The sequence below is a fragment of the Lissotriton helveticus genome, chromosome 8 (genome assembly GCF_964261635.1).
Source record: "Lissotriton helveticus chromosome 8, aLisHel1.1, whole genome shotgun sequence".
Classification (NCBI taxonomy): Eukaryota; Metazoa; Chordata; class Amphibia; order Caudata; family Salamandridae; genus Lissotriton; species Lissotriton helveticus.
This window is the reverse complement of record NC_136069.1, coordinates 1,604,225,254-1,604,249,208: the sequence shown is the minus strand read 5'-3', so window position 1 is coordinate 1,604,249,208 and position 23,955 is coordinate 1,604,225,254. Positions and strand designations below refer to the sequence as shown.

The 23,955-nt window shown below is 49.3% G+C and overlaps 1 protein-coding gene across 9 annotated transcripts in view; it reads right to left on the bottom strand.

Annotated features, from left to right (window-relative positions):
- Positions 1-23,955, bottom strand: part of STIM1 (stromal interaction molecule 1) — a 508,846-nt gene that overhangs the window by 258,827 nt on the left and 226,064 nt on the right. For all 9 annotated transcript variants that reach the window (XM_078658670.1, XM_078658667.1, XM_078658664.1 and 6 more), the window contains one exon: positions 10,566-10,696. In XM_078658670.1, the coding sequence (XP_078514796.1) occupies positions 10,566-10,696 (131 nt within the window). The remainder of the gene's footprint in view (positions 1-10,565; positions 10,697-23,955) is intronic.

Genomic DNA, 23,955 nt, shown 5'->3' with positions numbered 1-23,955 from the left:
CCTGCCTAGTTCCTCTCTGCACCCGGATCGCGTCGGAAGCAGCCTGCCCGTACGTACGCGCATGGTGGGTTTTTGATATAGTAAGCCAACCATATCAATGTAATCACCCCCCAGTGCATATTTCTCCAGCATTGCCCTGAGATAAGGCCACTCTACGGAGTCAAACGCCTTCTCGAGGTCCAGCACAAGGCACCACGATCTCGGCCATCGGTGGGTGGCATATTCCTGTATCCTGAACAGTCTGCGGATATTATAAGAGGTGCTGCGCGTGGGCACAAAACCATTCTGGTCATGGTGAACGAGAGTTGAGACTAGGGGGGGCAGCCGTTGGGCCAGGGAGGACGCGAGTATTTTGTAATCAGTATTTAGTAGGGCTAGCGGCCGGTATGAGCCCATGCGCGTGCCATCCCTGCCGGGTTTTAAGATGGAAATAAGGTTGGCTTCGGTTAGCGTGGGGGGGAGAGAAGTGTCCCCGACGGCAGCCGCATACATTTTTAGCAGCTCGGGAATCAGGATATCAGAGCAGGCTTTGAAAAATTCGGCAGGTAGCCCGTCTGGGCCAGGAGATTTGCTGTTAGATAAGGCAAAAATGGCAGTGCGCAGCTCCTCGGGTGCAAGCGGTGCCCCAAGGTCCCCTTGCTGTGCGGCGGTCAATCGCGGTAACTGTATTTCTGAAAGATAGTCTGTGATGTCCGCAACGGAGACCCGTAATTGGGAGCGATACAAAGCCTGGTAGTGACCCGTGAAAGCCACGTGTATTTCATGTTGTGTGTACACCACTTCATCCCTGTCATTGCATATTGCAGACACTGGCGCTGTGCGATCCTCCTGCTTAATAAGCTAGGCCAACAACTTCCCAGGTTTGTCACGGAGGTGGTGTGTGCGTGCTGAGTGGGCTGCGTAATTGATGCGACAGAGCCGTTCCAACAGCCGCTCATGTTCCGCGCAAGATGTAAGTAATGATCCATCCGCACCTCCTATTGCCTCCTGTTCCCGTCGGAACAGGTAATTCTCTACTTGCTTCAATTCCCCTTCCAGTTGTGTTCGCATGTGTCCCTGCGTGCCCAGGCAGTGTCCCCTGATCACGACCTTAAAGGCGTCCCATTCGATCTGGGGGGAGGACGCCGTGCCGGAATTGTCCTCAACGTATTGCACCATTTGTGTATGTAGGGAATCCCGGAGAGGGGAATCTAGGAGTAAGGCTGGTTGCAGCCTCCAGGTAGGGATGGGCGGGTGCGGGCGCTCCCATGCTATGTCCAATATGTGCGGGTTATGGTCGGAGTGGGTGCGTCCCAGATAGTGTGTGTCTATGATAAGGGGTAGAAGCTCAGTGGATATCATGTATCTATCCAGCCGTACATGTAAGGAGTGTGCACCGGAATAATGAGAATACACCCTGGCGGTGGGATTACAAGTACGCCAAGCATCATGGAGGTCCCATTGTGTTGCCCAGCTGATAAGTGCCTTCATGGGCCCGTGCGCTGGTGTGTTGGCTCGGGGTGGGGAGGAGCGGTCCAGCGCCGCGTCTAGAATGCAATTATAATCGCCCCCCAGTATCCAGGGGACGCCATGCCAAGGCACCAGTTGTGCGAAAAATCCCCCCTGGTCTGTGTTAGGGGAGTACAAGGAGACCAGAATCACTGGCTGTCCATCCAGCCGGCCATGGACGATAACAAATCTACCCTCTGGGTCAGCGTGGAAATATGTTACTGCTAGAGGAGTCCCAGGCCTCACCCACAACAGTGCCTCGCGGGCGTAGGAGTAGTATTCTGTGGCGTAGAGCTGTCCGCGCCATCTGCGGTGTAGTGTTTGTACTTCCGCCTTATTTAAATGTGTCTCCTGTAGGAGTGCATTGTGGACCCGGTGGCGCTTGAGGTAGGAGTAAATTTGATATCTGCGCAATGGTGTGTGCATGCCTCTAATGTTCCAAGTACATATTTTTATCGCAGTCATTTTGTTACTCTAGGTGACCTCCAGAGTCTCTTCCCACCACTCTACCTCCGCATCAACCCACCCCCGGACCTCCCGCCTATCCCCCGTTCCATCTTCGAAGACATCTTCATTGACATTAGGATGAAATCCTCAAAAAGGCATAAGGAGCTTAAGGTAGAAAACATACCAGACCAGAAAGGGCCAAACCAATAAGAAATACCAATAGGTCGGTTGCTGAACATGCCGCCGTCAAAACTCTCAATCGAGATAAGTAACCTTTCAATTCTAAGGGATGCTATATGCTAGGCACAGTTGCGTTGCTGTAACAGTATGGCTAGCTTAAGAGACTTCGTCCCTCCCTAGGCCTCAGTAAGTAGGCAGTGTTCGGCAGGAGCCATACTGGGCTTTCATGTCCTGGCTCGTTATGCATGTGTCTGTGCAGGGCGAATCACGTAAGAAGTCATACAGGGCCATGCGCCATAGGCGTGGCCGGGTTACCGATAGTCAGGGCCCAGCAGGTAGGGGCAGCAGGGGGGCATCACTAGTGTGGCGTCGTGCCATTGTGTGAGCTTGGAGGGTAGTACTCACTGCGTCTCGCCACCGCTGTCCCTTGGTGAGGCGGAGGTCCCGCTCCAAGCGCCTCAAGGTCACAGCCCCGCAGAGGTGTGTGCGGACTGTGTGATCAAAGAAATTGCTGCCCAGACGTTCCCCATTGAGGTCTGACGATACCCTTCAGTTGATCAGATCCGCTGTCTGTGGTGTAACGTCCGGTTGGGTCATGGACATCTGGGAGTCCGGTAGTCCATAGATAGCCTCGTCATCGCTTGGAAAGGCCCGGGGGGCTGGTGTCCTGGGCAGGGTTCGATGTTGGGGAACTGCTCATTTCCCCGACTCTGCAGAGAGCGTCCTGTTGCTCTAGAAGAACTAATTCTACAGGTGGGGAGTGGTCCATCGTCCCTTGCGACGGATGGATCGTTGGCGATTTGTCTCAGCGGCGTCGCCGCAGTCCGCGTGTGCATGTCGTTGTGGTGGATCCTTGTGCCGGTCTGGGCGCCGTATCCACATCGCTGTCCAGCCAAGCCTCGGTTTCCTCAGGGCTGGTGAAAAAGTGCGTTTTGTCCTGTGCCACCACTCTCAGCTTGGCAGGAAAGAGGAGAGAATATTTGAGTTCCATGCGGTGCAGTCTCTGTTTTATAGCAAGGAAGGAGTGTCTCTGACGCTGCACCTGTACCGTGTAATTGGGGAAGAACATTATTTTGGTGTTGTCGGTCTGGACATCTCCGAGTTTTCTGGCTTCCCGTAGGATGGAATCGCGGTCACGGTAATTCAGAATCCGAAGGAGCAGCGGTCTAGGGTTAGAGCCCGTGGGGAGAAATCTCGTCGGCACCCGGAGTGCACGCTCCACCACGAAGTGTGGCGACAACGTGCCCTCCGACAGTAGGGCCCTCAGCCAGTCTTCCACGTGTTGCGTAGGGTCCTTCCCCTCCCATCTTTCCGGCACTGCTACAATTCTGATGTTGTTTCTCCGTGCCCGCCCTTCCGCATCCTCAGCACGGTCTTCTAAAAATTCAACTCTGTTTAGGAGGTCTTTTACTTGCTTATCAGTCTGACTGACTCGGGGTTCAAGATCTGCCATCGCTCCTTCCAGAGAGGTAGTGCGGTCTTCCAACTTCTTGTGGTCGGCTCATGGATGGGTGAGGTCAATCGCAACACTGTCTATTTTGGTTTCCAGTGAGGTGCGGGTTAGCTGGAGCGATTCCTCCAGCCGCTCCATGGCTGCGAGCACAGTGTCCAGTTTCGACGCCTCTTGGTCGGCTTCCATCTGTTTCTGTGGTTTATCCGTTTTCCCTTTTAGTTGCGCACTTCCAGTGCCAGTGCGCGTCTTCACACCCCCAGACATAAGCAAAGCGATGGGCGAGGGGGCCTGCAGTGTCCGCGAGAATCTTCAGTGGTAGGAATTGCCACAATTTCGCGGCTCAGGTAGCGTAGGACCAAGGGTGTGGCGGTCTCGAAGGGTCACCGGGACAGGCAGCGTTCTTGTTGTGGCCACCGTGATTTTCCTCCAACCTCAGAGCCAGCTATTGTGATCCAAGGTACCGGGTATCGCCCCCTCCAACCTCAGGCAGAGTCGGCCATTGTGATCCAAGGTATCGGGTACTGCCTGCAGGTGTCCAGGTGCACTCACCAGCCGGAAATGTTCGTTCAGAGTAGTCATAGGGTATGTGCGTAGCCAGTGTGTCAGTGGCAGCTCCCATCAGCGTGTCCCCGTGTTCTGCCTGTTAGCCGCTGGTCTCCCCCTTCTGCAAGTATCACATCAAGGACAATTCTCGGCGCAGAGCCCCCAAGCTCGCAGGTCACAGAGGTCCTCCAGCTGGTTCGAGGGTGGTGGGGGGGTGGGGGAGGGCTAAGCGTGGTTCGCCTCAGCGTCTTGATCTAGTGGCTGGCCGCAACGCTTGAATGTTCTCGTTGCGCAATTGCCACAGTGGGGGTTAGCGCTGTGGTCCACTCCCACCAGTGCGGGGCCCCGTCCCAACCAGCAGCGTAGGGTCGCGCTCTCCAGGAGATCGTACCTCTCTTAGCTGTGGTCCTCTGTAGGTTTCTGTCGAGATCCCGCACCTCGGGACCTCTCCGGGAGTCAGTCAGCAGGAGGTTCGGAGTGTTGAGGCATTGGTGAGTTCCAGTAGTGGCCGGGGCCCACGTTTCTTAGGAACGTGCACTTTGTCCCGGTCTCGGGCGCCCAAGGGGCTTCCGATGCCACGCTTTGCAGGCCTCGTCTTCAGGCCCAGCCCCCCGGCAGAACTTCCGGTCTCCCGTGTCCCCGCCCGTCGACCAGGCAGTGTGCGGTGGCTTTGGGAGGCTCTGATGTGGGTGTGGAGCGGTCAGGCGTGTCCCCACAGCGCCAGGGCGGGCAAGAGGGCAGAGGGCTCCACCCGAGCGCTCCGCCTGTAGGCCCCAGCGAATTGCGCTCTATGGGGTGCTCCTCGTCACAGTCGTCATGCGGGCATCGCCGTGGGCCATTCCCGTTGTCATGAGGTTCCAGCCCGGTCAGTAGCCCAGTGCCGTACTCTCGGGGGGGGTCGTATCTCCCCCGGCTGTGGCCCCGTCAGGCGCTCGATATGGCTCCTCGCCCCGGGTCCCACCCTAGTTCCTTGCGGTGGGATATGCGGGGGGTGTCAGCACCGGTACAGTTCGGCCATAGTCAAGGCCCCGGGGGTGCAGACACATCTGTCCAGGCTTGGTTGCAGGGTTTCAGGGGGTCTCCGGCGCTCCGCGTTACAGATCCCGTTTCCAGGCCCAGCACGCAGACGGAGACCCCGGCCTCACGTAGTCACGCCCGCCGGCCAGGCGGCGCGCGATGCGGCAGGGAGCCCTCAAAGGGTGCAGGAGCGGCCGTAAGAGGTCAATCAGCGCCAAAATCAGTAGAAGGGCGGAGGTAGTTGCCCCAGTGTTCCGCCTGCAATTTCAGCCGGCTGCGGATAAGTGTTGCGGAGTATCGGCCCAGGGAAGGGGAGCTCAGATCTGAGCTCTACCCGTGTGCGTCGGCCGCCATTGCGTGCCTAGCCACCAAGTAATGTGGCATAATGATATACTTTTGGGACTTTTGCGTAACGAAACACAAAATGCCAGAAATTAGACATTATTATGCTAGTTAAACAAACATTTCTACCTGGTCTACTTGAGATAAGAAGAAACACAGAGTATGAAACAAAAAAATCTTCCTATACAAGGATTTATAGGATGGAACTCTCTCCCCTACAAACACCTCCCATGCCTGGCCATATATTATAGCTCAGCCATAAAAATTAGATCAAAATAAGTAATACCCCTGCTCGCCTGCAGAAGATCGGATGGAGAAAAATCCCACTAAATAAGAGCTTCCCAAACTTTTAAGAACCCAATTTTTTGAACGGCAAACGTTTTCGACCCACCTACCTTTAATGAACTCGAGATGGGTGATTTTTTAATGCAAATAAAGCATTGTGTGGTAGAGCATGGTCATTCACAGACAGAACACTTTCCAATGAAATGGCCACTAACTTTGCTCAGACATACTGTTTTACTGCTAAAACTATATAGCACACAAATGATAAACTGGGGAAATGGGGTTTGTGTATACTTCACATTTGTGCTTCACCAAGTAAAGTGCCTTGATTTGTTTTGATCCTATTAGAATCTTTGTTTTCAGCACACTTTAAAATGTGCTTCACTTTTGCATTCAGTTCTGCTTAATGGATACAATTCATTTACATTGTGTTGCGTGATGCAAAAAAATAACCATACAGCCTTTAACGATCGCACTCCCTGTACTCCAGCAAAATTGTCACATAATTTACTTTAAACACTACTCTCACACTCCGGTCAGAGAAAAGAAGTAAACACTAGTGTTAAAAGAATGAGCAGTAATTTGTCAGAAGATATAGTCTGACATTTTACTTCTGTTTTTAAGCAGCAAACGTTACAAGATAAATACATCTTCATTTATTGCTCAGACTTTCTAGACAAACAAAAAGTTGTCTCACGCAACGCTGCACTAAATAATCGTGGAAGGCAATCATGGAACAAACTGGACAGCACACATCATACATTTATGAAAGATGTGAAAGCTGTGTTAGAAAAGCATTAAGAGCATTCCGGAAAGAAAAGGACCACCTCTTCTAAGCGCTGGGACCGGTCCCTAGCAGGTGACCTGCATCAACTTAACTTCTAGCAATCAGCAACTTGGAATCCGTATTCTAGAGAGAGTCAGCCGTACAGACCCCTACACTGGGACACGAGCCACAAATTTAGGCCGTTCAATAATTAAGCGATGGCCCAACCGCAGGTTGGCCAAAACAAATGATGGGTGTTCAACTCATCATAAAATTTGGTGGGCCCAATATTCATGTCAGTGCCTCAAAGCAGGATAAATACAGGCCAGTTGTACTCACTGTTCTGTGGGTTGGTGCAGCCCGAAAGAGGCTGCACCAACCCACAGAAACACAATCTTGGAGGCTGCTGTTTCCAACAACTCCAAGAGCATGCCTAGGATGTTTGAGAAGTGATGATGCTGCAAACTGCCCTAGAAGAATGCGAAGCTGGGTTGCCTAGCATGATGCGAGGGGCTGACAACTGACTAGGAGGACAAGCAGTAAGACCCAGCTGCAGGAAGCCTGCATGGAGGGAGTCTTGTGGGCTTCAGCTGCCCAGCAGCCATAGGAACCTTTCCGTCTAGGTGACAGGACCAACCCAAGAAGTAGCAGCAAGACCAGAGGGCCCAGGACCTTCAAAGATTGTTTAAGGGCAGTCAATGTGATGAGCCTGCATCATCGATGACCCACCTGTATCATCCCAGTGTTTTGGGGATCTTGCAATTGCCCTTTTCTTTCCGCAGTGGGACATTATTTTATTTCCCTTTGCTGGATACCATGTGGGAAGGCCCACTTGATGCCAGCCAGTAAGCTTGATTCGCTCATGGTTCTGGAGGTATTCCATTTGTCCCAAGATGAGTCTTTCAGGAGTTTAGAGGCCCTCAATGATGGGTGCCCTCAGCCAACCAAGATTCTTTATCATGACTGGCCATCTTATAGAGGAGTACCTCTCAATAGAACCAGCACAAGTAGTTGCCCCTCTGGACAAGAGTCCTGTTCGAACCTTTACCAGTCCCCAATGAACTATGGCCACTGTGGATACTGAAATCTTACCCCACAATAGCCTTGTTCATGGGACATACTATATTTTGTTTTTTGCTACTGAGCAGAAGCTTGTTTATTTTGGGTGGGCTTTTACGTTATTTGAGGTTTGGTCCATTTCGATAGGTTCTCAGCTAACCTTAGTTCTTCAACTAATGCTGTGTATATTAAGAAGAAATAAGATGCGGAAAGCGCTCCATTCAACAGTGTGTATATTAAGGAGAAAAAAGGTGCATGATGAGTTCTAACCAACACTGTGTATGTTAAAGAGAAACCCGGTGTGCAATGGGCAGTAACCAATGTAGTGTATATTCGGGAGAAACAAGATCGGTGAGGCACTCCAACTAATGTTGTGCACATTAAAGAGAAACAAGGTGTATACTTTAAACCAACAATGTATATACTGAAGAGAAGGAGAGACTCCCAATGGGAAAAAATAACTCCCTCTCACATGCGCTCCCTGGGATGCTGTTCCAGAATCTCAGCAGCAGACCCTGAGCTTATCACCATGTTTCGGCCATGTTTTTAACACGCAGACATGAGAACCCAGGTCCTCAGCTGATGCTCTTGCAAATGCTTGAGCCCATTTAGGCCCTTTTCAGCAATCACTCTTCATCCTAAAAAATGGCCCAAGAGGGCACCTCTGAATGATTTCCAACAGTTCAATGTCAATTTCTAAAACAATATCTCATTTCCTATAGAAACGTTACGTGGAAAGAGCTTACAATGGAATTAAAGACCCTCAGCAGGGATTTAAAAACAACAATTTACTTGACAAATATTATGTAAGAGGTAAGCCAACATATCATCATCCTTCATCATCATCATGGTCATCGTCATCATCTATCATTGTCACCATCATCCATTGCCATCATCAACAACCATCCAACCATCCATCCAACCATCCAACCATCCATCCATCCATCCATCCATCCATCCATCCATCCATCCATCCATCCATCCATCCGGATTCATCAGAAATCATCATCCATCCATCCATCGATCCATTCATCTCCATCAACCATGTCCTCATCATATGATCCATATCATCATCATCCATTTTATCCTCATCACCCATTTCATCCTCATCATCATCATCCATATCATCCTCATCATGCATATCATCATCTTCCATATTACCATCTTCCATATTACCATCTTCCATATTACCATCTTCCATATTACCATGCTTTTGGCAAAGAAACTTCAGATTTTCAATTGGTATTTATTTTCTGCTTTTATTGTTCATGTTTATTCTTAGTTCATAAGCTTTCATCATTCTCCAGAGTATTACAGGGATTACTTCTAGAAATTCGACAGTCGTCACATGTTTCGCCTTTTGGCGTCATTTTGACCAGGGCTTTCTCAAGGCTTTTACAATCTTGGCAACAACACTTATTATGTAACATAGTATTTGACAAATACATTGTATTGGGAAAATCAAGGGGAAAAAAGTATATGTTTTCATCAAACAACTGCAAGTCCTCTGTATAATCCATTTATTTTCCGGTCAGGAGGTAGTTCTACCCAGGACTTGGCGTTGTTTGACAAAAACATATGCTTGTTTTCCCTTGGTTTTCATGAAGAATAAAAGCAGAAAATAATTACTAATTGGAATTTTGAAGTTTCTTTGCCAAAAGCATACTAACATTTATTAAGGAGGAGTACGTACTCATCTGTTTCTCTAACCACTGACAAAAGAGGTCAGTAAGGTCCATCACCTCGAGTCAACATCCCCCTGTCACTTTCGAGAATAGGCAATAACATCCAGGAAGAGAAGCTCTGGACCTTTTATCTTACAAAGAATTATCATCATCCATCATATCATCCATCATATCATCCATCATATCATCCATCATATCATCCATGTCATCATCCTCCATCATATCATCCATGTCATCATCCTCCATCATATCATCCATGTCATCATCCTCCATCATATCATCCATGTCATCATCCTCCATCTCGTCATCATCCTCCATCTCGTCATCATCCTCCATCTCGTCATCATCCTCCATCTCGTCATCATCCTCCATCTCGTCATCATCCTCCATCTCGTCATCATCCTCCATCTCGTCATCATCCTCCATCTCGTCATCATCCTCCATCTCGTCATCATCCTCCATCTCGTCATCATCCTCCATCTCGTCATCATCCTCCATCTCGTCATCATCATACATCTCGTCATCATCCTCCATCTCGTCGTTATCATCCATCTCGTCGTTATCATCCATCTCGTCGTTATCATCCATCTCGTCATCATCATCATCCATCTCGTCGTCATCATCATCAATCTCATCGTCCTCATCATCCCTCTCATCATCATCATCTCTATCATCATCCCTCTCATCATCATCATCAATATCCTCTGTATCATCATCATCCATATCATTCTCTGTATCATCATAATTATCACCATCTGTATCATCACCCATATCATCACCCCCAAATCATCATCATCACCCATATCATCATCATCACCCACATCATCATCATCACCCACATCATCATCATCATTATCACCCACATCATCATCACCCATATCATCATCACCCATATCATCATCATCATCATCACCCATATCATCATCATCACCCATATCATCATCATCACCCATATCATCATCATCACCCATATCATCATCATCACCCATAACATTATCCATATCATCACCCATAATATTATCCATATCATCATCATCATCATCCCTATCATCATCATACATATCATCATCATACATATCATCATCAGTAGTATTATCATTATTAGTATTATTTTTTTATATTATTGGGTAGGCTGTGGAGGGGCAGGGCAACATGTGCACACTGGTGGGGAGCTTGCCTGTTACTGTCGGGCTGTGGCCTCCGCACTGCAGAGAATATAGACCTACAACAAGCATCTACACTTCAATACTTGCAAAAAATACACACTTGCCACGAAGGGTGCCAGGGGACTTGCACTCACCTCATCACTCTCCTCCACATCAACGCTCCCGTTGGCGTCATCATCCATCTGCTTGTGAATGTTCATCACAGCCTCAAAACTGAGCAGCTCGTCCTCCTTATGGCACAGGACTTCATCGATCCGGCAGAACTCTGTAAGGGCGAGACGGGATTTTATGAATGAGCAGAGAGCCCAAGGGGACATGAATTAAAAGCACAGACTGGAAGAGCTATGCTCTAAGCGTACTAAAAACCAAGGAGATATTAAATAAAATTATAGTCTGAAGAACTGCCCTCTAAGCATGTCATAAAACCTAGACAACATGAATTAAAAGTAGATTCTAGAAGAGCATCCCTATGACTATGCAGAGCCCTAGTAAAGCTGGTATCTGTGAGATTCTACTCCCCACAAAGCAGGCCAGTGTCTGAGGGACTGCGACCCTGGCATAGTCAGTGTACGCCAGATGCATCCTCAATGAAACCACTGTATACATCTAAATCGCCTACTGTGGTTTTCGACTGTAATATTGAAGTACCATAGTAGCTAGTGTATGTAGTTTTCAGTACGTCACGTGGGGTCACATTGTGGTCACCTGCTTTACACTGACAGTACCTACAAATCCCCTTCGTTGATACAACAGCTAGTTTTCGTCGCTATTAATCAGCTTTTCATCGACAGCGTTATGGAAGAAGACGGTATTGATGCTCGCAGGTAGACCTGTTCTCGTCTAGTACGGTTCCATACACCTTGATCAATAGTCTCATGCTTACAGTTACTATGTCTACTACCGTCATGGACAATGAAGCTTACAGCTGCTGTGTTAGTTTGGTATAGCCTTCTTCCACTCTGTGTCCTTGTCTTCAGATACACATCAGCTCTACATCACTGGCATGTGACCTCACACAGGAGGTACCTTGAGCTGTAAGGAGTAGTTTCTTACCTGTAACTCCAGTTCTGTAGTAGGGGTATCTCTGTTATAGTCATAATCTAGTGAATAGTCCCGCCCATGTGCGTGGACCCCAGAGAAATCAAAAATAATCTCTTAAGCTGTCTTCATTGCAGTCCTGCATAGACACTTAAGAGAAAATTAAAGACAATAATGCAGCCTGTACCTACAAGGCTACACTGTCCAGTACTTCAGCTAGAAATGCCAAGGATATGACACCAATAACACATTTAATACAAATTGTCAAGTTTCACTCATAGAGAAACTTTCCTCCCCTCACCAAATCCTTGGAATGATAGAGAGGAAGGAATGGACAGACAAGCCTCCATAGGCTGCCATTATGTGTCTGGAAAAGGGATACCGTGCCTTTAAGGAACTCTCTAGAGACCCTCGGTATTCCAGCATGCACAACCTCTTCCTTTTCCTTTGTTCTTTTTGAAGGTGCATAAAGCAAGGCCTGTAGCATACATCACAGTACCATTTTCTCCACCGGGGAGGAGGGCGGGCGCTTATGACTATAACAGAGATACCCCTACTACAGAACTGGAGTTACAGGTAAGAAACTACTCCTTCTGTAGTAGGGGATCTCTGTGTATAGTCATAATCTAGTAAATAGAATGGCAAGCCCATCCAAAAACAACCCGGCGGTGGAGAAAAAATAGACAACACCACTATTGTGCGAACAAATTCCGCAGCGAAGCCTGTCCAACCTAAGCATCTGCCCTGGCATCAGAGTCCAGACAGTAATGCTTAGCAAAGGTGTGGACCGACTTCCAAGTGGCCGCCCTGCAGATCTCTGCAATGGGAACATTTCGAAGCAAAGCTGTTGTAGCTGCTTTGCCCCTGGTAGAATGAGCCTTAGGCTTACCCCCGAAGGTATTATTCGCTTTCTGATAACAGAGCTGGATACAAGACACAATCCACATGGATTGCTTCGAAGTAGCCAGACCAGTCCTAACCGACCCATAGTTGACAAACAATTGGTTGGATCTACGAATATCCAGATAGAATTTCAACACCCTTCTGACATCCAGGGAATGAAGCGACTGTTCCGCTGGGGTGGAAGGATTCTGGAAAAATGTTGTTAAAGTTATAGTCTGATTAACATGAAAATCAGAAATCACCTTGGGAAGGAACTTAGGGCATTACAACCTTAGCAGCATGAAATACAGTGTGAGGTTCCAGGCAACACAATGCCTGAATCTCACTCACCCTGCGGGCCGATGTAATGGCCACGAGGAACGCCGCCTTCCAAGACAGGTGCTGAAGTGAAGCCTTATGAATAGGCTCGAAAGGTTCCTTCATCAGCCTGGACAGCACCACATTCAGTTCCCATGAAGGCGAAGGAAGCCGAACAGGAGGGAACACCTTCTTCAACCCTTCCAAAAAAACCTTAATCACAGGAAGAAGGATGTCTACAAAGGGCATTTTCTGTAAGCAGTCAATGCAGCCAGATGAACCTTAATGGAATGTAAATGAAGGCCAGACTGAGCTAGATGCAGAAGGTATGGAAGGATAACATCCTCCATGCAGGTCGTCTGATCATAGTTCTTAGACATGCACCAGATGCAGAATCTTTTCCACTTCTAAGCATAAGAGGTTCTAGTAGATGGCCTCTTAGCCTCCTTCAATATGTCCATACCATCCTCAGGAAGATTCAAGTGGCCATATTGCACTGTCTCAGGATCCATGCCGCCAAACTCAACGATGAGAGGTTGGGGTGCACCATCTGACCCCCGAACTTCGTGAGAAGGTCCGGCCGACACGGCAGCCGCCGGTGAGGTAGGATCGACCGGTGAAGCAGGTCCGTGAACCACCACTGCCTGGGCCATTCCGGCGCAATGAGGATCATCCGCGCCTGGGATCGGGCCAGCTTGATGAACACCACCGGAATCAGGGGAGCGGGTGGAAAAGCGTACAGAAAGCTGTTCGACCAGCTGATCCATAAAGCGTTCCCCAGAGTCCCCGGCTGGTAATACCTCGAGGCGAAGTCGCGGCATGTGCTGTTTTCGGCAGTGGCGAATAGATCCACTTCTGGAGTGCCCAGCATGGCGAAGATTTCATCGACCACCTCGTCGTTTATGACCCACTCGTGGTTTTCGTGAAGCAACCTGCTGAGTGCTTCCGCCTGAACATTCTGCACCCTTGGCAGATGGGTCACCGTTATCGTCAGTACTCTGGCCAGCAACCAGTGCCAGATCGCCTGCGCTTCCTGTGACAGTGTGCGCGATCTCGAGCCCCCCTGCTTGTTGAGGTAATACATCGTGGTCGTATTGTCCGTTTGCACAAGCAAGGCGTTGGTATGGAAGGACGGATGAAAGGCCTTCAGTGCCAAGTGAACAGCTCTGAGTTCCAGGAAATTGATGTGATACGTGGACTCTGTCGGAGACCACGTTCCCTGGATCTGTAGATGGTCTGAATGCGCTCCCCAGCCCAGGAGAGATGCATCCGTAACGATAGACTGAGTTGGGATGTCGTTGTGGAAAGGAACCCCTCTGAGGAGATTCTCTGCTGAGCACCACCATCTCAGGGACTGTTGTGCGTGAAGAGACAACTGAATCCGGTCATCCCAACACCCTTTCCTCTGGTCCCACTGGTCCTCCAAACATTCCTGCAGCGGCCTCATGTGTAGGCGCGCGTGCGGAAGATACAAGAGGCCATCGATCCCAGTAGAGAAGAGACCGTCCTCACTGTTGTAGATGGAGCAGCTATGAGAGCCTGAGCCTTCCGAAGGATGGATAAGCGTCTCTCCTCCGAAGGAGACACGCTTGCCGACAGCGTATTGATGGAGGCTCCCAAGTACTGCAGGCACTGCACAGGAATCGGGACAGACTTGGACAGATTTATGTTCAACAGGATGGCCATCCTGTTGAAGTGCAATTGCGCTTCCTGGAAGGTGGAGGCTTTGATCAACTAATCGTCCAGGTACGGGTAGACAAGCACCTTGTTCTTCCTCATGTGCGCTGCTACTACAGCCATGCATTTCGAAAAAGTCCTGGGTGCCGACTTCAGTCCAAACGGTAGTACGGTGTACTGATAGTGGTTGGTGCCAACGAGGAAGCACAGGAACTTCCGATGTTTCCGCGCAATGGGCAGATGGAAGTACGCATCTTGCAGATCTATCGCGCACAGCCAGTCTCCTGTCTGCAGCGGAGGATGAATCTGGTGCAAAGACAGCATGCAAAACATTTCCCTGCGAATCCACTTGTTTGCTTGTCGCAAATCCAGAATGGGTCTGAACTCGTTCTTGTCGATCTTCCGTACTAGAAACGCGAGTAAAGACCCTTTCCCCTTTGAGACAGAGGGACGTCTATCGCCCTTTTTCGTAACAGGGTATCGGCCTCCGCCTGGAGCTCGCACAGTTGGAACTGCGAGCGGACCGGTGGAATTGCTGGAGGCGGGCTGGTGAAGCGAAGACTGTATCCATTGCAAACAATTCAGCACCCACTTGTCCTGAGTAATGTTTCTCCACTCTGCCAGGTAATGTTGAATGCTTCCCCCCACCGGAGGGGGTAATGGATGAGGGGGAAGATGCACCTCAGGGCCTAGACCCAGCCGTGCCTTTGGTCGCGAAGGAAGACTGTTGACCACCTCAGCCCCTCTGGCGCTTTTGGAACGGTTTCCGCTGGAACTGCTGCTGCTGTTGTTGCTGTCCAGCCTGTCGACCTTGCTCTCTGCCTTGCGCTCCGTACCGCCTCTGGAACGGGCGGAAGGTCTTTTTCTGTTCCTTAGGCTTTTCCAACCCGACAGCCGTCAGAGATTCCGCCTCCGCCTTCATGCGGGCCATCTCGTCGTCCGCATGTTTCCCGAAGAGGGTCTCGCCCGAAAAGGGTAGGTTAGCAACTCTCTGCTGCGCCTCGGGCTTCAAGGATGTAAGACGCAGCCAGGCGTGGCACCTCAGGTTGCCCCCATGGCAGTACCCGTGGGCTGCCAAGAGGGAAGAATCCGCAGCCGAACTTCTCACCTGGTTGGAAACCTGCAGACCTTCAGCAAGGATCTCTTGGAAATCTTCCATCTTTTCCCGGGGAAGGTGTTCCGAAAACTGCTGAAGGGACTCCCACAGAGCCCGATCGTAACGTCCCAACAGGGCTGAGGCACTCGCGGCCTTCATCGATGTGGAGGCAGTCCCGCAAACCTTCCTGCCTGCCGAATCAATCCAGCGGCTCTCCTTGTCAGGAGGCACTGTCGATGATGGGGTGGTGGCGTGCTGTTTTCTTGCTGCCGTCACAATCACCGAGTCAGGCGTGGGATTCACCCGAAGAAATGCTGGGTCCGCGTCAGGAGCCTTATATTTCTTCTGCAGCCTTGAAGGTGCCGACCCGTTGCCGCAGGAGTGAGAAACAACTCCATGGCAGGTTCCACCAGCCCAGGCACCAAGGGCAGCAAAGGACGAGACAACTGCTTCCTGTGCAGAGTTTCGAAAATGACGGAAGTCAATGGTGCGGGCACAGTGAGCGTGATGCCCAGCTTAGTCGCCCCTCGCAGCAAAACGTCCTGAAAGGAGACTATGTCGTCTACTGGAGACATCCTCATCCGAGGGGAGTCTGACAGGGTAGGTGAATAGTCCCTGGCACTGGAGGAATCCGTGTAGCGGGACCTGGACCGGTCCCTCCTGTGGCGCCGTCTGGATCTTGTAGAAGAGTGACGGCGACTCCTGGATCTATCCCTCCATCTGGAGCGAGATCTCGACCTCCGCGGCCTCGGACGGTCCACGGGCCGTAGCGGAGGGCGCTGTGGAGGCCTAAACGGGAGCATAGGTTGCGGTGGCCCCGTAGGCGGCGTCGGGAGATGTGGTAACGAGACAGACCTCGGAGGAGGTGGTGGTGGTGTAGGAGGCGGAGGACGATGAGGAGAGACGGGTGGCGGAGGAGGCGTCGGGTGACGTGGAGGAGGGTCTTTGGGTAATGGAGGAGGTGTAGGTGACCTCAGCTTGGAGGGCGAATAAACTTGCGAGTGCTCCGAGCCCGGAGCCTCTTCCCCTCTCTTTCTTTTCTTCGCCTGACCTGAAGGGGGGGGACCTAGAGGCCGTACCCCTGGTAGCCGAGCGACGGCGCCGCCGCGACAGTGGGCTCGTGGACACAGAGGACACAGTCCTGGCCTTGGAACGCCTCCTGGAGGACGATGTTCTCCTCCGACGCTGAGCGCCTTTTCAACGTCGATGATGATCTCCTTCTCGACATCGACGATCTCCTTCTCGACGATCTCCTTCTCGACGATCTCCTTCTCGACGATCTCCTTCTCGACGATCTCCTTCTCGACGATCTCCTTCTCGACGATCTCCTTCTCGACGATCTCCTTCTCGACGATCTCCTTCTCGACGATCTCCTTCTCGACGATCTCCACGATCTCCTTCTCGACGATCTCCACGATCTCCTTCTCGACGATCTCCACGATCTCCTTCTCGACGATCTCCACGATCTCCTTCTCGACGATCTCCACGATCTCCTTCTCGACGATCTCGACGATCTCCTTCTCGACGATCTCCTTCTCGACGATCTCCTTCTCGACGATCTCCTTCTCGACGATCTCCTTCTCGACGATCTCCTTCTCGACGTCGACGATGATGATCTCCCTCGACGATGATCTCCTTCTCGACGTCGACGATGATCTCCCTCGACGACGATCTCCTTCGACGTCGACGACGATCTCCTTCTCGCCGTCGATCTCCTGCTCGACGTCGACGACGATCTCCTGCTCGACGTCGACGACGATCTCCTGCTCGACGTCGACGACGATCTCCTGCTCGACGTCGACGACGATCTCCTGCTCGACGTCGACGACGATCTCCTGCTCGACGTCGACGACGATCTCCTGCTCGACGTCGATCTCCTGCTCGACGTCGACGACGATCTCCTGCTCGACGTCGACGACGATCTCCTGCTCGACGTCGACGACGATCTCCTGCTCGACGTCGACGACGATCTCCTGCTCGACGTCGACGACGATCTCCTGCTCGACGTCGACGACGATCTCCTGCTCGACGTCGACGACGATCTCCTGCTCGACGTCGACGACGATCTCCTGCTCGACGTCGACGATGATCTCCTGCTCGACGTCGACGATCTCCTGCTCGACGTCGACGATCTCCTGCTCGACGTCGACGATCTCCTGCTCGACGTCGACGATCTCCTGCTCGACGTCGACGATCTCCTGCTCGACGTCGACGTCCTTCTCGACGTCGACGATGATCTCCTTCTCGACGTCGACGATCGCCCTCAACGCCGAACGTCGAGTCGACGTCGATGGTAACGCCTCGACGTCGACCGCATACGCCTCCTTGAACCCTCTCGACGTCGATGATGACTCGACGACGAAGCAGTCCTCGACGTCGACCTCGGAGGTCTCGACGTCAATCCCCTCGACGTCGCTTCGACCCAGAGCCCTGGGGAGACGGGGAGCAGACCGTGGTCATTCCTATCGACGCAGACGTCGAGGCTGTCGACGGAGACCGGTGGCGTTTTCTGGCCTTCTCCTTACTGGGGAGCCCCCCAGAGGCCGCAACACGGGCAGAGGAAGAAGCCCCTTCCTGCCCAGACCCACCTTGACCTTGCTGTCTTCTTTGCTCCAGTCTGTTATATTTTACATCTTGTTAAATTGTACTGTGTCCCTTTTAGTTGCTTGTCATACTCAGGATCTAGTTTGTGATGTCATGTGCATCCTGTGCATGATGGAATGTTATGTTTTGAGACTGAGGGACTGTTAGACTAGAAGATGCTGGCAGATGATGAGCTGTGTAGTTGTGTTCAAATAAACTACTTTTAACCCAAGTTCCTGTCTCCTGGATTACTGGATTACAACATAAATAACCATGCTTTGTGAAAAGGAAATTATTGAGCCCACAGAATCTTCACTATGGTTATCCCCTCTTGTGGTCGCACGTAAGAGGGATGGAAAACTCAGAGTTTGTGTGGATCTCAGGTCCTTAAACAAAGAGATCTGGGTTAATTCCCATCCTCTGCCCAAGATTACTGATCTTTTTACTAATATCAAAGGTGCTAAGGTTTTTTCAAAGTTGGACTTAGCCAGCGCATATCACCAGATTGAGCTTCACCCTGACTCACGATCTCTGACTGCCTTTGTTTCACCACTTGGTACGTTCCGTTACAAAAGGATGCCATTTGGGTTGGCCTCCGCAGCCTCTGTCTTTCAACGGGTAATGCAAAACTTATTGAGAGATGTTGAGGGGGTTCTTGTTTTTCAAGATGATGTTTTGATCCATGCTAAGGATGATGTGACACATGATAACATTGTCAGGAAGGTTTTGGGTATTTTTAAGGAAAGTGGTGTTGTCTTGAAAACTGAAAAGTGCAAGTTCGGTTGCAGTGAAGTTGAGTACCTTGGACATTTATTGTCTTCCGAGGGGATCAAGCCTAGGGAAGGGTTTATTGATGCCATTATGAAGGCACCAATACCAAAGGACAGGTCAGGAGTTAAATCTTTGTTGGGGCTTTTGGAGTACTATTCGAGATTTGTACCAGGGTATGCGTCTATTGTTAGGCCCATCAGTAATCTACTCAAGTTTTCCACGAAGTTCTCATGGACTAGTGATTGGGACAGTGCTTTTTCTAAAGTTAAAGACATTCTCAAGAAGGGTGATGCCCTTACCCCATTTCATCCAGATTTGCCTTGCTATATTACTGTAGATGCGAGCAAGGTAGGGTTGGGGGCCATTCTCACTCAGCGTTCTGGTGAGAGAGAGTTTACGGTTGCTTTTGCTTCCAGAGTACTTAGGAGTGCTGAGGTTCAATATTCCGTTATAGAGAAAGAGTTGCTGGCGTGTGTGTGGGCTATCGACAAGTATCGGCCGTATGTTTGGGGTAGACGTTTTAATTTGATTACTGACCACAAGCCATTGGTTTCCATTTTGTCTGCTGGTCCAAGCAAATGTTGTACGCCCAGAATCACAAGAATGGTGACCAATTTACTCCAATATCAGTTTGATATCACGCACATATCTGGTGGGAGAAACACACGTGCAGATTTTTTGTCTCGTTTTCCTCAGAGTGATAGTGTGAAAGAAGGTACTAATTTTCATGATTTGAATGATGAAGACAAGGAGGATTGTTTTGTGGCTTCAATAGATGTACCTGTTTTAGCTGTGGGGTCTGAAGAGAATTGGAAAGAGATGTTGTCAAGGGACAAAGTGTTGCAGGAAGTGTTCGATTATGTCAGAAATGGGTGGCCCAAGGAAAAGTCTTTGTCTCCCATTCTGCAGCCATATTGGAAGATTGAATCTGAAATTTCTATTGAAGATGGTCTTTTAGTGAGGTGTGACAAACTAATACCACCTCATGATCTCAGGCCCACTATTATGAGGGAGTCCAATGAAGGACATTTGGGAATTTCTCTAACAATACGTCGAGTACGACAAGATTTTTGGTGGCCGAGTATGGACAATGAGATTCGCACTTTTGTCGAGAATTGTCCAGTGTGCTCTGTGTGAGAAATCATTCAAAATTACTGTTCCACCGTTGTCTCCCATCGAGTGTCCCAGCAGTCCTTGGGTTAAAGTAGGCATTGATATCATGGGTCCTTTTGATGTTTTGCCATTAGGTTTGAGATTCATTATAGTTTTGATGGACTATACGTCGAAGTGGCCCGAAATTAAGGTTGTTAAGGAGGTTAGTGCTTCCACCGTAATTAAGTTCCTCAAGGAGGTGTTTATGAGGGAAGGTTTTCCTGAATCAATTGTCTCAGACAATGGGACTCAGTTTGTTAGTTTGGAGTTTCAATCGTTTCTCAAGTCATGTGGTATCAAGCATTTTAAGAGTTCGCTTTATTATCCACAAACGAATGGTCTTGTTGACAGAATGAATCGAGTTGTGGGTGATTGTGTCAAGTGGGCTGTTGAGGGGAGGCATGATGTCCTTGATGCTTTAGAAAGCATGATTTGGTCTTACAGAACAACACCTCACTCTTCCACAAAGGTTTCTCCTTTTGAAGTTTTAAGGGGGAGGAAAGCTAATACCAGTTTTAGACCTAGCTGGATGTCGAAATGGTCTTCTCCTGTTGTAAATCTTGAGTCTATCTTAGAAACGGTCAAGTCAAATTCTTTGGTGGCCCAAGACAAGGAGAAAAGTTGGTTTGATCAAAAGAAAAAAACAAAAATGGTCACGTTGTGTGTGGGGGATTTTATAAGAATAAAGAACTCTACACACACAAAGAAAGGAAGAAGTAAGTATAGTGAACCTATCAAAATAGTGAGAATTGGTGGTAATGCTGTTCAAGTTGAGGGAGGGTGTTGGTGGAATGTTTCGAAAGTTGTGAAAGCTAAAGAGGTTACTGTTGCTCCTCAGCAAGGTGACATACTTACCAACAGTACGAACTTTCCCAGTAGGAAAAGTTCTAGATCTATCAATTTGCCTTGTAGGTTTCGCGAGTAGTATCTTTTTGCTTTTTGTTGTTAAGTTTCCTTTTAGTTTTTTTTTATTTGTATTTTTCTTTCCTTTTGGAAGAAAGGGAGGTATGTTATATTTTACATCTTGTTAAATTGTACTGTGTCCCTTTAAGTTGCTTGTCATACTCAGGATCTAGTTTATGATGTCATGTGCATCCTGTGCATGATTGAATGTTATGTTTTGAGACTGAGGGACTGTTAGACTAGAAGATGCTGGCAGATGATGAGCTGTGTAGTTGTGTTCAAATAAACTACTTTTAACCCAAGTTCCTGTCTCCTGGATTACTGGATTACAACACAGTCCTTGGAGCCTGATCTTCTCTCGGTCCTTCAGGGTCCTACTGGAAAACTGCAGGCAGATTTCACAAGTCCCAGGAACATGAGAAGCAGGTAGACACAGGATACACACCCTGTGTGGTTCAGATCTTGCCTTCTTCCTGGCACACTCTGGACATTTCTCAAATAAGGCAGGAATATTTGACAAAAAGTGTCCAAAATCACCAGAAAAGTGAAGAAGAAGCAAAACTATGTCGAGTGAACACACTCCAACACTTAAAAAGTGCCAAAAAGTTAACAAAACATCCAAAAAGGGAGAGCTCAATGCTCCAGGGGCCTGCTAGCAGGAGGCGGAAAAAAGAACTGAAAGTAAAAGGAAGGGGCTCTGCATGCTGGGATACCGAGGGTCTCTAGAGAGTTCCTTAAAGGCACGGTATCCCTTTCCCAGACACATAATGGCAGCCTATGGAGGCTTGTCTGTCCATGCCTTCCTCTCTATCCTTCCAAGGATTTGGTGAGGGGAGGAAAGTTTCTCTATGAGTGAAACTTGACAAATTGTATTAAATGTGTTATTGGGGTTATATCCTTGGCATTTCTAGCTGAAGTACTGGACAGTGTAGCCTTGTAGGTACAGGCTGCATTATTGTCTTTAATTTTCTCTTAAGTGTCTATGCAGGACTGCAATGAAGACAGCTTAAGAGATTATTTTTGATTGCTCCGGGGTCCACGCACATGGGCGGGACTATTCACTAGATTATGACTATACACAGAGATCCCCTACTACAGAACTACTCTATTACAGAGCTCAGTGCAGGGAACTGGAGGTCCACAGTTCACCATTTACATCCGCAATGGATACTTGATGGATTAACATCGCTTGTTGACTGTAGCGCAACCAGTCATTGTATGGTTCGTGGGGTGGAAAAATTGAAGAATTTAATTGAATAGTTATTTCAGAGCCATCTGCCAGAAGTGGATGTCTGTTCGGAGGCCAAATTGAAACAGTTGCACTAGCAAATGTAGTGAAAGGACTTTCTTGACACCCAAGGCGCATAAAGAAATTTCCACAACTATTTTAAGCGCATTGTTGGTAGCGGAATCTGTTTGAATGCATCCCATCAGCTTTTTCACTGGGACTGGTCCAGGACCTTGCAACATTTCGACTTCCAGTCCAAAAATATCTGCCTAAGACTAGATTGCATTACTTCTTGATCTTTAAGTATGTGAGATCATAGCACACAAGGGCCACCAGATGCTACTCATTTAGGGCAGTAGCACACTTCCCTTTCACCATCTGTTTGGACAGGAATTTATTGTCACTGCTGTAGGAAGGTAGGATCCTTCTGCATGGTTACCCTCACTTTTTGCCTGGTGCTAAGCTGTTTTGGACTAGTCTGACTGGGATCCTGATAATCAGGACCCCAGTCTCTGTTTTCTCCCTTAAATTGTTATGGTAGGCACTTAAGTACAGCCCATGTTGGATACTGTGGTACTCTTATAAGTCCCTAGTATATGGTACCAACGTACCTAGGGCATAGGTACCCCAGAGGTCTCTTATGGGCTGAAACATGTATTATGCCACCCATGAGACACCATTCAAAATGGAACTATAGCCCTGCCATTGCAGCCTGTGTACGCTGGCGCTTGCATCACTTACTAATGATATAGGTTTCCTATATGTAGGGTCACTGCACTTAAAACCAAGTGCCCTGCCTTCAGGATTGCAAAGGCCTGCTAGAGGGGTGACTGAGGTTTTAAATAAGAGGGTGCCCCTACATGAGCAGTACAACCCTACAGCCTACGGAGTCCATTTTACCGGGTTGTCAGTGAAACAGACATATAATATATTGAGGGGCAGCGCGTATTACGCGATGGCCATCTCGAAAACGGCTGCAACGAATCCTATCATCTTTGGTATCAAACATGATTCCAAGCACTGCAAGAGCCCTCCGTTACGCTCTCAGTGTTCCCGGTACCAGCCTTCTTGACCTGGACAGCACAAAATGGTTGTTGCCGACCAGAGACACGATTCTGCTCTCATGCTGCTGAGGCAAGCTCGAGCATGGGAAGGCAGACAATAGACATCCTGTGACAGGGAGGTGTGACCACCTCCCAGACAGGATTTAGTGTATTGGGGTTGGGTGGGTGCACTTGCCTGTGCCATTCAGTCTGCATAAGGGGCACATTTGGTGTCCCCGTGCATAAACTAGTTCAAACCAGTCGTGGGAGCCATTGGCTCTCAAATGGCTCCCACTATGGGGCGAAACTAGACAAAGGATATGGGAGTAACCTCCCCCCTGTCTAGACCATCCACTGGAAGGGACCTCTGAATCTTCCCAACCCTTTCCCTAGGGTACTTCAGGGCTTACCTGGGTGTAGGTCCCTAGATTCGTAATGGGATAATATTCAGATCAGACACCACTGTTCTTCTACCGTCTAGGCACTCTGGAATTCGCTGGACTTCGTTTGGGCCTGACTTAGTCTCCCTTCCAATCTGCTGCATCGTCTGTGCCTATGCATTATACAGGAACCTTCCAAGACCTGTAAACCATCAAAGACACTTGAAGAAATCTCCCTTGGAGTGATGGAGTCACGTCCCTGCATTCACAGGAACCGCAACTAAGTCGACCGGTCTGCTGATCATGAGCTCCTCCAGACTCCAAAGGCTCTGCAACACAGGTGGTGGTTTTCCACAGCTCCCGAGGCCTGTCATGCCCTCTCACCAAATTTTAGGCCAGCATCCCTTGTGAGGGTTGCAATAACTGAGCCCCTGTGCACTGTGTTCACTTGCA